Below are 16,023 nucleotides of genomic sequence, written 5' to 3'. Positions count from 1 at the left end.
CAGTCTGCACCCAACCTAACGCCACCACCTGCATGAGGCGATCGATACGTGTCGATATCGAGCGAAGCTCAAAAACAGGAAGCTTTTTCATTTTTCTGAACGTTAGCGGGTGAAAATGACGGGCTGAGGGCAGCTGTGAGTTTTCTGACACTGACATCACCTCGTGAGCTGCTGACAGCGCGGCCCGCGTCCAGGATGTCGTGACGTACGAGGAGCGCCGCCGCCGGTGATTAAAATGAAGCATTTAACATTTACTGATTGTCATTCAGAGCTGCTGGTTTGCTGCCTGCCTGGTTTGCTCCAATCAGCCTGACTGTGCAGCGCCCGAAACCCACAAAGGTGAAATTCATCTGCATAAACTTTTACATGAAACTTTAAGAAACCTTCAGGGTTTTTTAGCGGTTTGAATAAAACAAGTCCAACGTGGCCGATCGCACACGCCACAGGTCAGCTGTAGGTTTACGTATTTAACGGCTTCACCTAAAGAGCGCAGGACGCGGCGCAGACTTACTCCCACAGGTGGCGGTGTTGCAGTGCTGCCAGGTGGAGGGTCGCTGGAGCCAGGCGCAGTGCTGGTCGGCCAGAGTCCGGCCGGTCTTGCTGTGAACGCAGTCCACCCTGCGGGACTGGAAGCCACTCCCACAGACCACGGTGCACGCTCGCCACGCACCGGGACGCCACTGAACATCGCACAGGTCAGAGGAACAGTTGCGCACGGACACCGGTCTGAAAGAGAGACTGGGAGTTATTGATGGGATTGGTGATGAATTCTGATGGTGTCAGTTCTGCTCCGCCTCGGTCGGCGCTACTGGCTTAGAGCTGTGAGCACAACGCCATCCAGCTCTACCTGTGAGGTTTTAATAAATATTTATTCAGTTAGTGGTTGCCATGGGAGCCAAATTAAGCATCCTGCAGGTTAAAGAGAGGTCGCCGTGCTCTGCTGGCCATTTTACAAAGAACGACTCCATCGCTGTACGCAGGAAGTTCTCAGCCTGGAAGCAGAAAGAACACTGGATGTGGTGCAGCTGTTCTCATGGCCGTAGATGGGCAAACTCCACCTGCTGATCTGCCCGACGCTCGGCAGGAAGAAGAAGAAAACAGGAAGGTAGCAACGGTTCGATCCAGCAGCCGCTTGCCAGCGTGCCCGAGCACATCGTGAGCCAAACTAACGGCAGCGTGTTTAGCTTTACGGGTTTGAGGTCTCTGTAGAAGAGGAGCAGCTCTGATCACATGGTAGGTACTCAGTTTACTTGTTCCTGGTGGCTGATGGACTCCATCATGGCTGCTCTTTGTCAGTGATTCAGCTGGTGGGTGGAGGATTCTGCGGTCTCAGGTTTCGGCGCTCCGCCTCACACTGGGATTGCCCCGAGCGGTCGAGTTCAGGCATCTGACACCGAGGGGATCAGCAGACGGACGGACAATCTGTTGCAGCAAAGAAGCTGACTGTGAGCAAATCTGTCACATCGCCGGCTGATCCGTGTTCCCGCCCTCACATATGGCGGCGAGATGTGAGCAGCGACCGAGAGAACGAGGCTGTGGTCGGTCAGAGTCGCTGCTCCTCCACCTGACTGGGGTGGCGAACAGACCCAGGACACATAATAAGAAGAATACGACGTTCAATAAAAATGCAGTGCTGGTAGATAATAGCGCTCAGTGTATATACTATAACAACACACACCTGCAGACCGACACAGGTAGAAGCCAGAGTGACGCACAGATCGAACAGTTTGGGAACATTTCAGTTGTATGAAAGAGTCATTTGGTGTCTGAGCGCGTGCGTACCTGCTCCGGAGGTCACAGTCTGTGTAGGAGGAGCCGTTGGCGTGCTGGCAGACGACCGATCTCTTCTGCAGGGTGGTGGTGGGGCCCAAACACCTCCCCGAGCACTAAGATTCAAACAGTCACAGCTGAAGGCGACTTGCCTACACCGTGTCACGTGCACATGTCTGATTAAACGTCTGACTCTACCTTCCCCCACGGACTGGTCACCCAGACGGGGCAGTTATTGGCGGAGCACGGCTCCGTGTCCGCCGGCCGACTCGTCCCCTCGCAGGCGGCCGCCGGCAGCGTTCTCGCCGCACCTCCGGCGTCGAGCTGCTGACACGTGACCCGCCGCTGCTTCTGGCCGGCGCCGCATGAGGCCGAGCACTTTGACCACTCCGACACCGACCATCTGACACGAAGACAGCGACACACGAAGCACACAAACGCAATAAAAAGCTTCAAATGAAACTCCGTCCAAACATTTTGTCTCTTCCTGGAAAGAAGAATCTGTCAAAGCTGCGCTCGTCTCGTTTTAACTCCTCTCAGGCTCCTCCCGAGGAAACCAGGGGTGACAAACTACAGGAAAAGGCGGAACGATGGGAATCCTGAGGCTGTTATGCTGCCATCTTTGCTGGCACAGTCCAGGTCCTCTTAAGAGGAAATGTCACTGAAGAAATGTATTCATAGATAAAAATAGATAAAAATCACAAAGTGCTTCACAATAAAACCAGAAATCTGAATAAAACAATGAAAATTTATTAAAAGCTCGTTTGTATAGAAATGTCTTCAGCAGAGTCTACACAGCGTGGAGACGACAGAAGACAAGTCCACAGCCTCAGTGCCTGAAAAGGTTTGACCAACAGTGACCTCTGACCTGAAGACCTGACCCTGCTGGGGAAGAAGCAGGTCAGAGATTCACTGGGGAGCTTCACCATGTAGAGCTCGAAAAGCTCAAACTAAGATGTTAAAGTGAAACCTAAAATGTAGAAGCCTAAACTTCCTGTTAGTGGCGTCCCATAGAGCAGGTTTGTTGTAAAAAGAGCCTTACAGCCACCTCAGGTCTGCCTTTGACACCTGCAGTCTGAGCGAAGTTTGTTTCTTAGACGATAAAAACATGGAGTGATTCTCAACCGACGCTGAGCGTCAAATATGGCGCCCAAATTTCTGAGACTCGATTGAACAGAAGAGCCTGAAAAACCGACACGCTGCTTAATTTCTGAAATTGCGTAAACGGGAACAAGCTGTCGTGTCCTGATGGCAGCGATGCTCCACGATTAACTGTGTAACTGAGTAACTGTGGGAAGAGCACTCGGCTCCTCCATCAGACCAAACGAGGAGTATTTTTATTTTATTCTTTTGGAAGAATGATTTCCATCCAACCCGTGACCACAGACTTGCCAAAGAGCACTAAAGCTTGAGGTGAGATGAATTACAATGCCCCCCCCCGGACTGAAATCTCCACCCATGCTTGTAGCTGTAAACACAGAGCTCCGTCAGCCTGCAGCACTACAGTTGCGTCCCGAGCCGAGCTAACAGCGGGTCATTTGTGTTGCATTAGCGAGTGAAGCTGACTCAGTGTGTGGCAGCAGAGCCGGAGGGGGGGCTGACTGATGGGCTGTAAAGGCAGGTAAAGGCAGGCTGGCAGGGCTGGCAGCAGCGGGGGGGACTCGGGGTGAGCAGATTCTGCTGAGAGTTACACTTCTGCTGCTCTCGGTGATTCATTAGCGGCCGACCCTCTGCTCATCAAAGTCGGCGTGCGAAGGAGCTGACGCACCGCGGGCACGAAACTCAGAGCGGGAAAGGAAAAATGTCAGTCAGTCGGCAGCTTTATGCTATAATCTGTCAATATCGCGGCGGCGCTCACAGGAAGCGCTGCTCTCGCTTGTTTTTGAAGAAGTTCCTTTAATAAAACACGTCGGCAGGTGACAGGAGAGGCTACGGCTCGAATGTGATTAAAGCTGTTTGAACATCGTCTGCTTACAAAACAGCTAACACCTCGGACACCTGCCCACATTAGTGCCCTGCTCCCCAGCACTGGACGCTTGATGGGCGGAGCCACTAGACAGGTACCCTCCCTCTCTGACAAACGCTGAGCTGCACCCGACCGACCGAGAGAACGCCGCACGCGGGCGGTTCTCCTGGATTTGCCAGAACAGCGACCGTCTTCTTTTCAGATCAACGATCGTGGCTCAAGAGTTGGGAGGTCGCCTTGTAATCGGAAGGTTGCCGGTTCGAGCCCCGGCTCGGACAGTCTCGGTCGTTGTGTCCTTGGGCAAGACACTTCACCCGTTGCCTACTGGTGGTGGTCAGAGGGCCCGGTGGCGCCAGTGTCCGGCAGCCTCGCCTCTGTCAGTGCGCCCCAGGGTGGCTGTGGCTACAATGTAGCTGCCATCACCAGTGTGTGAATGTGTGTGTGAATGGGTGGATGACTGGATATGTAAAGCGCTTTGGGGTCCTTAGGGACCAGTAAAGCGCTATATAAATACAGGCTATTTACCATTTACCATTTTCAGAAGTTTTGGGAGGAGCTGCCTTGTGCTGGACACGCCCCCAAAAAGAGAAACGAAGCTTAGACAGTAACTTCCATCATTCCTTGAAATGCAGCTCGACGCCAGCAGGACGGACTGCACAGCTGGTTAACGCGCTCGGCGTCCACGCTCAGGTGAACATGGCGATCGAGCGTACCTGGGGGGGCAGGCCTGTCTGTTGCAGGGGACCGGGGACGTGACGGGTTTCGGTACGCGCTGACACATGTCGGGGTGAACGTCCTTTCCGTCCAGAGAGACGCATCGGATCCGCCGCAGCCACGTCCCTCTGCTCCCGCAGGAAGTGCTGCAAGTGGTCCAGCCCCCGAATCTCCAGCCAAACTCTGCAGAACGAAAGAGGAAACATGGAGATGCATGAGATCCACAATCGAACGAGTATTCTGTAAATCAGCAGAAGCTTCTGGGCTCTCAGTGACGGTCAGTCGGTTTGTATGAGGAGAGATGTGGCCGCCATGATGTCACCATTGGTCACTTCCTGTTAGCCCCCGTGTACAGCAGGGGGCAGCAGTCCAATAAAACCAGAGCTCAACACATTTTACTTTAGTTGTTATCCAACATGGATAACGTGTCACAGCTGAAATAAACTGACTTTAGTGAATGAAGCTGCTTTTGACTCAGCAACACCAGCGTCCTGCTAACTGCGTGCTGATTGGTCGGTTAGGGCTTTAGGACAGGATGTTCTCTGCTTCCAAAGATAACTCCAGCAAACAGCAGCGTCGCTAAAGCGCCTCATGGTGCTGTGACGTAAACTAGAATCTAGAACTCCAGCTACCTTTGAACCCTCTTATCACAAAATCCCCAGAAGAAAGATTTTTACTCCAAATTGAGATTTTAGCTCTACAGCGCCAAACCTGTAGCCCCACCCACAGTTATCCCTCTTTAATCGGCCTTTCTGACTCCAACAGACTGCAGACCAACGACTGAGACCAGAAACTCATCAGCAAAGATCAAATCACAGCTCAGCAGAGCGGCCTCCGACCTGCTTCTTTGCCCCCTGCTGGACGGTAGAAGGAATGCAGCTTCAAGCCACTTTGCACCGTCTGTGCGTCTCAGACACAAACGCTAAATCTATTCAAACTCATCCACCGGTTCCCATCAGACTGACATCAGACGCTCCACAGAATACGTGACAGCTCTAAGGTCGGTGAAAACGACTTCTGATCTATACATTTATTGATTTATAGACTCTGTGCTGGACTGCATCATCTGCATGCAGAGGCGATCTCTTCGCTGACAGCTGTTCCAAATGGCAGAGCCGTGCCTCGTTATCCACACGGCCGCAGTTTGAAGGGAAGACTGTAGAAGCTACAGGCCAAACCGGGACGGGGCTCGGAGGAATGCCACAGCATCCCGTCACAGTAAGATTTGGCAGCGGTGACAGAGGATGCAAAGCCTGAGCGGCGGCGTCAAACACCACCCTGAGACGTTAACGTGTCGCGCACGCGCCTGCACAGATTCTCAATGTTTAATTTCAGATGCTGAAACGGCCACAGTGGAGGCAGGGAGACGTCCGAGGCAGAGGAAGGGACGGTGTCACAGAGACAAAGAAGCGGCGTGCAGATGGAGCCGCTTCATTCCTGCAGAGCTGGGCTGGACCTGAATAATCGTGTGGGTCATTCATCGTTTCTTTGATAGAAATGATGCTCAGTTTGTTCCCACATGAGATTTTTCCACTCTGGAGAGCCAAATAAAGTCAGGCCGTGTGACGCCAGCTCGGCGCTGACACCGGCAGCTTCCAGAGATGAAACACCTCATCCACCCGGGACGTTCCCTCCCCTCAGCGTTCCCCGGATGCTCCACTTGTCTCGAGGAGACGTTTCCACAAACCGCTTTTTGTTTTTAATGTATTTACTTTAACTAAGCTTCACACTTTAAGCAGCTTTTGGATTCTCGTCCTCTCAGACGCATTAAGCACTCCTCGCCACCCACGCACGAATTAGGAGACGCGCTTCCTGCCATTTATCGCTCACTCGGTCCAATTATCATTTGTCTCATGACTTCCAGCTCGCTCTGTTTGCCTGTGTTTACCTTCCTCTCCAGAACTACTGACATCATTTGCTGAGTTTATTCATGCAGATGCAGCTTCAGCATCAGCGAGACCGTAAAAATGTTTTCAAGCACATAATAAAAATTCAGTTAGATCATAACAATCTGAGAAGAGTCGTGGAAACACTCAGGAAAGGAGCTTCAGTGCTTCCTTTACCGCCTGCTTTAACGGTGGAGAGGTTTTCCAGCTTCAGGAACCACGTCACCGTCGTCCACGCTCACATTATGAACACGCCCTCTCGTTTCAGACTTTATGACATTTTCCATGGAGCTTAAGCTGCAGCCCTGTTGCTTCCAGACCAACCTGATCACTGCATATCATGATATTCATGTACATTAGATAGCCGCTGATATGAGACATGCACAGTATAGTAACCCTGCATTTTGAAAACTTCCCGTCCTGGGAAAGCGTCCCTGTCCACTGTCTGTGTCCACAGGCAGGCGGCGTAAACACTCACCTTCGCTGTGAACGTATATCCAGGCTGACAGGATTTGCCTGGTGCTGTTGATGAAGGTCTGGCATCTGTAGCGGCCCGCGAACTTCCCCTGGAGCGTGCTGACTTCCAGCACACGACCCCCCACCAGCATCCTGTGCTGCAGACCCTGACCCGGACCGGGATCTGGGGAGTGAGCCGGAGCCGAAACCTCCTTCAGGGTCCGGTTGTTGTACTCCCAGCGCACAGGCGGTTTGTGGTCGGAAACCACCGGACAGCCTGCGACAGGCAGGAGCAGAAAGAATGTATGTATTTAAAACTATAACGCTGAAAATGCTAAACAGGAACTCCATCAAGTTCAGACACTAATGCAGCGCTAATGGATGAAAGAAATCCATCTGAGGGGAGCGCGCTGCTTAATGTGAGAGCAGCTCAGCGATGGGAGGCGGCTCGACCTTGTTATTCAGCAGACTCAGACCGGAGCTGTGACTGAGATCTTCTCCTTAACTTTAAATCCGATAAAATCTAAAGTTAAAGACGATTTTATTCTGACACTGAACCAGTTTTCAGTTCTTTTAATAAAAGCCTGTGAAGCCACCTTTCCAAACCCTTTATATTAACAAACAGCAAATTCAATCCGTCTGAGGATGTCGTGGTTTTGTCTGCTATATTTATCTGGTCATCACATTAAAGGTCAGTCTGCGGCTCCGGGCACAGGATGTTGTCTTCGTTGGTTATCATGTGAGAAACCGGCCGTGACTGTGACAGCAGAGGTGAGTAAAGCGTACCTATGCGCAGGACGTCTCCAGGTTTGATGAAGACGCTCGTGCCGCGCCGTGACGCCATGAGGACTCTCCTCCTGCTCAGCTCCTGAGACGCTGGAAGCACCCGGCTCCCTCCGGCTGGATCTGCACACACAAACGTTACTCCACGTGACCCAACGCGAGCGATTATGGCGAGAGGTCGGCTTTATGTGGGAACCCACCGTGGACCTTCAGGACTGTGGAGGCGGTCGACTTTCCTATGGCGTTGGTGGCGGCGCAGGAGTAGGTGCCCTGGTTGTGCACGGAAACGTTTCGGATCCACAGCGAGCCAGACGGCAGGGAGACGGCGCCGGCGTCCAACAGCCCGTCCTTCCTGTGCCACAGCACCGTGGGGCGAGGAACACCTGACAGACGGAGAAAGGAGCGTTAAAAATGTAACAACAACAGAACAGGTCAAACATGGTGAGATGAATCCTGACGCTGCAGGGAATTTGGAGGAAGAAGAACGTGTTGCTTCCTGTTTAAAGGGAGTTTTTCTTTCCCGCTGCTGCCAAAGCTCCTCTGATTGCTGTATTACATGGTCTTCCTCTGAATTTTATTACAAATGCCATTCAATCAAACTATTTGGACGGCGTTTGACTGATGCAGTATTTGTCATGACGAGGACGAGCTGGCGACACAGTTATGGAGTCAGGATGTAGAGAAACACTGTTGCTCTGTCAGAGGAGGAGCAGAGTCCGGCCTGAAGCTGAGCGCGAGCTCTGATGTGAATCTGAAATCAAACTCTGGCTGAACTTCACACGGCTTCACTTCCTGCGTCTGAACAGCGGCTGATGTGAAGCGAGGATCAGCGTGAGAGTCTGCAGAGCCCACAGGCTCTCTGTGCTCCTCGGTGTGTCGGGGTCAGACCCCACGCTGCTCCCGCCGTGGATTCCTGCGAATCGACTTCCACAAGCGTTCCCTGTTTAGCAGCACAGCTCTGCAGGAGAAGCGCTTCTTTTCCTTTTTTGACACAGAGATATCACGACGTGTTTTCCCAATCTCTGTGATGCTTACACCCCAACACACCACGAACACTCCACTTGGACTCGCCGCCTTTTCAAACACCCCCAAATAAATGTAGGCAGAAATAATTAGCATGCAGTAATTAAAGCAGTACTTCTGTTTACTTGTGAAAATTAGAAGCATAAACGAGTCATGAAATGTTAATTTTATGCACAGAACATATATACGGCATATTAAGGTGACATACTTAAAGGGTCTGGAGTCCCAGCTGAGACGAGCAGAGACAGATAATTGTTGTTCCTGTGCATGAACGGAGACGGGGAAGGAAAAATGTTGATTTAGCCTGAAACACGTGTGTCACGTGCAGAGATACACAGCTCCTGCAGAGCTGCAGCTCAGCAAGAGCAGGTTGTCCCACACTTTGAGCCGCATGTACAGGAAGTCTCTGAGAACTCTGTGACCACACCCACCTTTGAGTGGCACGCCGACCTGCAGCTCACACTGAGGCTGAGCCGGAATTAACTGACGATGATGATGATGATGGTTCTCAGCTGCAGGTTGGACTGTTCAGGTCCAGTTGGAGAAATTTTCTGGAAGGAGTCGAGCGGGAGATTGACGGACAGATCGATGCGGCGTCTGCTGTCACGTTGCTGATTTGTTTTCCTGAGTCTGACGGTGAAGCTGTCGACTGATTGGTCAGCCTACGCTCCCACTCGCACCTTAAATGATCTGACACTCTGGGTGGAAACTGACAGAAAAAAGCTCGAGGACAGAAGCGGCAGAGACCAACTTCCTGTGACGAGCGCCTGGCCGAGGAGCTGCTGCGCCTCCAAAAGGAGCCAGCTGAGGCGGTTCAGCCATCTGACAAGGATACCTCCTGGAGGTGAGACACTCATGTCTCCCAGCTGGCTTGGGAACATTGGGAACATTGGGAAATGTCCCACTGGAGGAGGTGGCTGGGTATCTCTGCTTACACTGCCGCCCTGCCACCCAGGTGGTTGGGAGAAGATGAGTGAACACTGCTTGTTGCAGAATCAGGATCATGAAAATAAGAGTGTTTGTCTGGGAATCTTCCAGCTACAAGCTAAAGGAGCAAACCTCTGATGGAACGAAGGAACTGCAGCTTGGCTCACAGCTCTTTAACTCTCGTGTGTCTTCATTAGAGTCAGTGTGGACAAAGGCAGGAGGCAGCTCAGACCGTGTGCACCGGATAACTGGTCGAACAGGATTTCAGCTTCCAGCTGTCTTTCTGCAGCAGCAGCGTACGAGCTGATCAGGACTTGGACACAGCTCAGAGTTTAGTCTCTCAGCACTTCATATATTGAGGTGAGTGAGGTGAGGCGTCCAAACGTGACTCTCACTCTTAGATCAGACAGCTATGAACACCCAGCTGCCAACAGGAGAATGCTCTGATTTTCCAAGATGTCACTTTCCATTACAGACTTCACTTCACCCAATCAGATGAAAAATTACTTTCAATCTGGTTTATCTCACCGCTTCAGCCTGCTGACACACACACACACACACACACACACACACGCACACACGCACACACACACACGCGCACACACACACACACACACACACACACACACAGCTGATATCATGTCAGCTCTCAGTGCAGTAACCTTTTGTAACCAGCTCCACATAAACTGTTTGATCAGATGTTTTCATCACTCTGTGATTGGATGAGATGAGAGAAGCAGCAGTCAGTGTGTATACATTTAGATGAGTGTGTGTGTGTGTGTGTGTGTGTGTGTGTGTGTGTGTGTGTGTGTGTGTGTGTGTGTGTTACTGATGTTGTGGGGACCTAAATCTGTGTCTGCAGGCTTTTATGAGGACGTTTGTTATCTGCACAGGAAGTAAACCTTTGCGTCTTTCTGCTTTGTCTGTGGTGGTGAGACGAGAGGCGGAGCCTGCTGTGCGTTCACGTTTCTGCTTCATGCACAGACTTCACACACAATAACATAACAACATCGTTTTATAGATACAGCAGACCATCTTTTTCATTGAATTATGTGCTGTAGATGCTAAATAAAGGCCAAGAAAACAGGACGCCGGGGTTTTTGAGATTGGATATGCAGACCTTTGATTTGTGTGGTATCGTGACCTACCACTGACGGGACAGTCCACAGTGAGGTTGGCGCCTGGACGAATGCTGATTTGTCCTCCGACAGTGGCTGTCAAGCTGTGGCCCAGCATCCCCCCGTGGTCTGAGACGTTCCTCCAGGACACCGCGATGGCCGGAGGCTCTGAAGATTCACACAAACTGCATCAGCCACTGAGCTCCCATCACATCCTCCCGTACCCTTAATGACAGTATATATCAATAAAGTCGTGATTCGACAACCATTAGAAGAGTCTCCAGGTTTTTCCAAGGATACCTAGATGAGCAGAGACCACGACTAACCTCTGATGTAAAAACATCTATTTTGCCTCAAATATCCCAGAAACTCCTCATTTCTGAAAAGATGTTCATCAGTTACTTCTAGTCGGCTTTCGAGGGTAAAGAGTCCAGATTGTGTCCAGCACTGCAGCCCGTCCATGTAAGTGTGAGACAGTGGTGACAAAGTGAAGTTGTGCTGCATTCAAAGTTCATGGTAAATGACACGGAGGCTGGTTAGACACAGGAAATGACATCACTGTGTCATTGGCATAGAAATGACATTTTGCACTTTTGGGTTTAATCACTCACTTTCCTCAGAGAGTAACTGTAACGTCCGCGTGGAAGTTCAGTGAATTCATTATTAGACCCGATCGCCTTGTGTCAAAATGCAAAATAAACTCACCCGCTGTTTAAATTACAACATCGAACACAGAAACTGCACATTCAATATTATTTCCTGTTAACCTTCTGATTGTCTGGACATAAACAGAATAAGAAAATATCAGAAAGTGATTCAACTGTTATTTCTTGTGCCAACAGATCAGCTTCCCGAACTTCAGGCTGATTATTTTGCGATCAGTGCTGCAGCTTTACTGGATACAAACATTCGTGAATGAACATGAATCAATCTGGAAGAATACCCCCCCCCCCCAAAAAAAAAGCTAAAAAAATTAGTTTGTGATTCCAGGACTGTATAAATCATTAAACCCCACCACCCGGGTTTGTTTGCAGTCATGGAGCAGGCTGAGACGGAGCCACAGCGTTGTGTTCCTGTAGATCGCAAGTGGAAAATAATCCCTCACACACGACACCAGTGGAAAAGAAGAACTGGGTTCATGTTGTGAACAAACACAGCTGTTCCACACTCTTTTCTGCAGGCTGAGTAAGACGGTGAAATCTGTAAACGTATATATTTATAAATCCATTTATTACCGCGCGCTCACAGACAAAGCAGGCCGGGATTGATATTCATCAACATAGTTAAGAAAAGCCACGAGGGAAATTACAAAACCTCCACTGGAACTGGAGAAGATGTGCATACAAATGCAACCTTACGTGAGACGAGTGAACTGCAACAAAGAGCACACCTGCCAGCAGCAGCTGGGAAGCCTCCGAGTCTGAGCCCAGCGCGTTGGCAGCGGCGCACCTGTACTGGCCTCTGTCAGACGCTCGGAGCTGCAGGATGTGGAGGCCCGCTCGATCCCAGGACACCCTGCGGACACACGAGGAAAACATTTTTACTTTTTACCCAACTCATCCCAACAAGGAGAACACGGCTTCCTCATATTCTAGTACTTCTTTCAAAGTGGGGCAGCTAAAACGGGCGAAGAGTCTCCGCTGAGGGACTGGTGAATAATTTTGGATACAGAGGAACTTTGTTGAGTTGTAGATGAGGAGATCATCACCCAAACACAGAGAAACACAAGGAAGAAACTGCAAGTGCTATTTTATTGTTCACAGAAGAAGCCTGTAGCTCTCTAACATTTTAAACCTGACGTTTTGGTTTTTTTTGCAAAGCCAGGTGTCGTTATATTAACACAAACGTCGCACCTTTGTTCCCCCTCCTGCCCACAACCTCAGAGTGATGTCACACCTTGAATATGCCATCAGAATATAATCGCTGTCAGAGAATGTAACATTTTAACAAGTGTAAATGTAACAAATGGCTGAGGCGGCGCACACAAACAGACTGAGCTGTGCAGACAACTTCTTTTATTATTTGTAGCAGCAGGTTAAAAAATCTTTGGTAAAGCAAAGTTTTTCAGGTACCAGGTTCATCTTCTCATAACAGAAGCAACTACATACAAGAATCACTGAGAGGAGATTCATTAGAGGCTTCGTTATGCAGTAAGAGTCTGTCAGACAGCTGTCAGCTACAACGTGAGGAGATACGAGTGCGTCGCTACGTACAGGTGGCCTTTAGACTAAAACAACACCCCTCCCCTGTAAGGGGAGCAAACAGCACCGGGCCAAAAGAACCAGAGAGCTGTCCACGTCGCCGGGCTCAGCGACGCCCCGTCTTCCAACTGTAGGCCTGAGGAGTGACACACAACATGCTCACAAAGCTCACACTAAGCTTTGCAGCAGTACAGTTACTAGAGATATTTTAAACCACGGTGCTACAGCGCACACACACTCTGTGCTGCAGCCTTTTAGAACTGCTCTGCAGCTCTGTATTCCAGACAGCAGTGATTTGCATGTAGATCAGGCACTCATAACTGTTCTCCTTCACTGCAATGGAAGAGACGTACTTGTTCTTTGATCTGCGTCTCCGCCGTAATAACACAGACGTGAACTTTTCACTGAGGAATAAAAGAAATAAATGCTGCAGACCTGCTAAATCTGATAAAAGTCCTTTTTAAAAGGTCAGTCAGCAGCACAGCGTGATGCAGAGCTAACTTCAGCTGTTATCACGCTCAGCTCGCGCCACAGTTTCAGCACTTTGATAAAACTCAGTCAAGGGCGGCTGCAGAACATTGTGTTTTCCTCTGCAGCCCACAGGTCTTGTAAATGTCAATCAAGTGTCCGTCTCACTCGGGCGTTCAGATTCCCGACCGTCCTCAGAGCTTCTTTCTCTCGCGCTCGGATTAAAAGAACCGTCTGACATTTTTGGAAATGTGTTTGTTTACCGGCTTACCCGGCATCAAATCGGAAAATCAATAGCAATTTCATCTCAGCGCATCTTACAGACAAGTTCAGGACGTGATTAAAAGCAGCTGAGCGCCACAGCAGGGAGGCGGAGGCTAGCACCACCTGTCGTGGCTTGTTTCCTCCTTAAATCACTTAAATAAACAGAATGAGGAACACGAGGACTCCTCTCATACTGAAACTAGCAAATATCAAAGCGTTTCTTTTAGATTTGCTCTCAATGTACAGACATGAAACTGATACTGATTTTCTTTATCTGACTCATTGTGCTGAAAATCTCTAAGGAAGAGATGAGCAAGAGGAGAAGAAAATGATGAAGACCTCAGGAGACAGTCAGACCAGTTCAGTGGAAAAGCCTCGGCCATCTCTCCACAGCAGCTCGTTCGTTTTACAAAACTGGGTTTTCAGCTCATCAGGTCACAAAATGATCAGACTGCAGCCACGAAACACAGAACTGTTGCTGAACTATGAAGCCGAAGCTCACAAAACTCCTCTAACGTCCCCCAGACATCAAAGGGTTTGTGCCATTACCATCACTGCCAGATTCCACATTATGGGCTTAATCAATACGATGAGGTTAAATCGTTTGCATATCACAGGAGGAAAAGTTGCTACAGAAACACGGAGAGAAAAAACGATTTAAACATAAGCTTTCGAGCTGTTTGCTGCCACTTTTTCTGGACTTTTATCAGGACATTAATCAATAATCCATCCTGCACACTTTGCAGAACCAATCAGTGGCATGATTTGGACCAGGCCAGTTCAGCGGGTTTAAACCTGACTCATGATGACAGCGGCACAGGGCCGGCGAGCTCGGAGGATGAAGAAGAGGTCGTGTTGTGTAACGCATCGGGGCAGAAACACTGTGATTGGCAGCTCCTGCTCCCACGCATGGGCTCCGTCGCAGTGAGTCGCAGCTCGCAAACCTCCATCTGCATTTCACAAGTTCCAGTTAAGAAAATCGAATGTGTTTTTGAAAAGGGTGGGCTGACATGGACGAAACTACACGAGTGCAAAATGTGTGGTCATCCTGCTTCATCAATATTCATTGGACCAGAGCCACTCAGTGAGGTTTCACATCCAAACACTGCATCGTAACACGGCCTGTTAAAATGAGCATCACGGCTCAAAGTCAATAAACCCACTGATAAAATGTGCCGGCTCACCTCATGTGCCAAAACTTTCACCGACTTTATAAATCAGTGAACAGAATAAATGATTCACAGCATTCTCTCATTTTACTTTCTCAACCCGTGAGGCTGGAAACAGCGGTCAGACTCACACACGGCTCCGACCACCTCAAACTGAACGTCTGACCTAAAGGATCAATGTATGACTTAAAGGCTACAACTAATTAAAAATAACACAAGGACAGCACAGTGGTACAGTGGTGGCCTCACAACAAGAAGGTCCAGTTCCACCATCAGCCCACATGTGGAGTTTGCGTGGGTCCTCTCCGGTACTCCAGCTTCCTCCCACAGTCCAAAGACATGCAGTTAGTGGAGTTGGGTTAATGGCTCATTCTAAATTGTCCCGGGTGTACCCCGCCCCTCACCCTAAAACAGCTGGATAAATCCAAGAGGATGGATGCATAACAAAAAGACTAAATACCAGCTTCTTGTAACAAATACGTGATCATTTTTACCTAAAAAGTAAAAGTAGTGGAAGACAAATGTTTTGTCTGACAGCTGAGCCTTCGACCACAGATTAGACAGAGTTACAGACACATCAGCAAAAACCTGAACGAGGTTCAAACTCGTTCAATGTTCTGCAGACCTGATAAAGGCGATAGTTGGGTCGGTGATGTGGCGTTTTGCTGAAGCCTCCTTCAGTCATGCTGCTGCAGGCTCAGGCTGCTGGGTCCTCCCACAATGCACCAGCAATTCTCCTCTGTACTGCTTACAAGAGGTATCGTGGTCACGTGCTCAAACCTTTGATCAGAACTGATAAATGACTTCCTGTCAGGCTCAGAGACGGCACTCTTTAAATAAACAAGCAGAACTAATCGGGAAAGCTGTGACTAGCCTGGTGTAGAAGCTCATACCATCGACTGAGGCGGTGTCAGTAGTAATTATGACTGCTAGTTAACACCGACTGATTGTGGAAGTGAAAAACACGCATTCAGCCTCTTTCAAAGACTTCCTGGGGAGTCACTGAGAACCAGGGGCATCAGCAAAGCAGCAAACATGTGGGAAGGCCGGGGAGATCCACCGGTGTAATTAGCTTCCCAATTAATTCACTGTGAATATTTCCAGGCTTCATCTGTTGCAGCTGGAAAAGATCACAAAGAGAAACATGAGCTGTAGCTAATTAACAGAGTGAGGAGGAGGAGAGCAGCTAACACGCTGCAGTTGGAGAAGTGATGAGGGGCAGCGAACGCAAAGATACAGGAGCAGGGCAGGTGAGGGAAGCTGCTTCCTCATCTCTGT

At 49.7% G+C, this 16,023-nt stretch overlaps 1 protein-coding gene across 2 annotated transcripts in view; it reads right to left on the bottom strand.

Moving 5' to 3' along the window:
- Positions 1-16,023, bottom strand: part of adamtsl3 (ADAMTS-like 3) — a 203,279-nt gene that overhangs the window by 2,695 nt on the left and 184,561 nt on the right. The window contains exons 23-31 of one of the 2 annotated variants that reach the window (XM_085468957.1): positions 12,034-12,158; positions 10,674-10,811; positions 7,776-7,958; positions 7,579-7,698; positions 6,815-7,069; positions 4,450-4,633; positions 1,969-2,173; positions 1,783-1,886; positions 512-726 (exon numbers count right to left, since the gene is read on the bottom strand). In XM_085468957.1, coding sequence (XP_085325083.1) covers positions 512-726; positions 1,783-1,886; positions 1,969-2,173; positions 4,450-4,633; positions 6,815-7,069; positions 7,579-7,698; positions 7,776-7,958; positions 10,674-10,811; positions 12,034-12,158 — 1,529 coding nt within the window. The remainder of the gene's footprint in view (positions 1-511; positions 727-1,782; positions 1,887-1,968; positions 2,174-4,449; positions 4,634-6,814; positions 7,070-7,578; positions 7,699-7,775; positions 7,959-10,673; positions 10,812-12,033; positions 12,159-16,023) is intronic. The other variant, XM_085469033.1, reaches the window with a different exon arrangement.

This window comes from Copadichromis virginalis, linkage group LG1 (genome assembly GCF_057382275.1).
Source record: "Copadichromis virginalis isolate Kocher_CV1m ecotype Utaka linkage group LG1, C_Virginalis_male_GT1.1, whole genome shotgun sequence".
Lineage (NCBI taxonomy): Eukaryota > Metazoa > Chordata > Actinopteri > Cichliformes > Cichlidae > Copadichromis > Copadichromis virginalis.
Note: the sequence above shows the minus strand (reverse complement) of the source record. Positions and strands in the feature narration are given on the sequence as shown.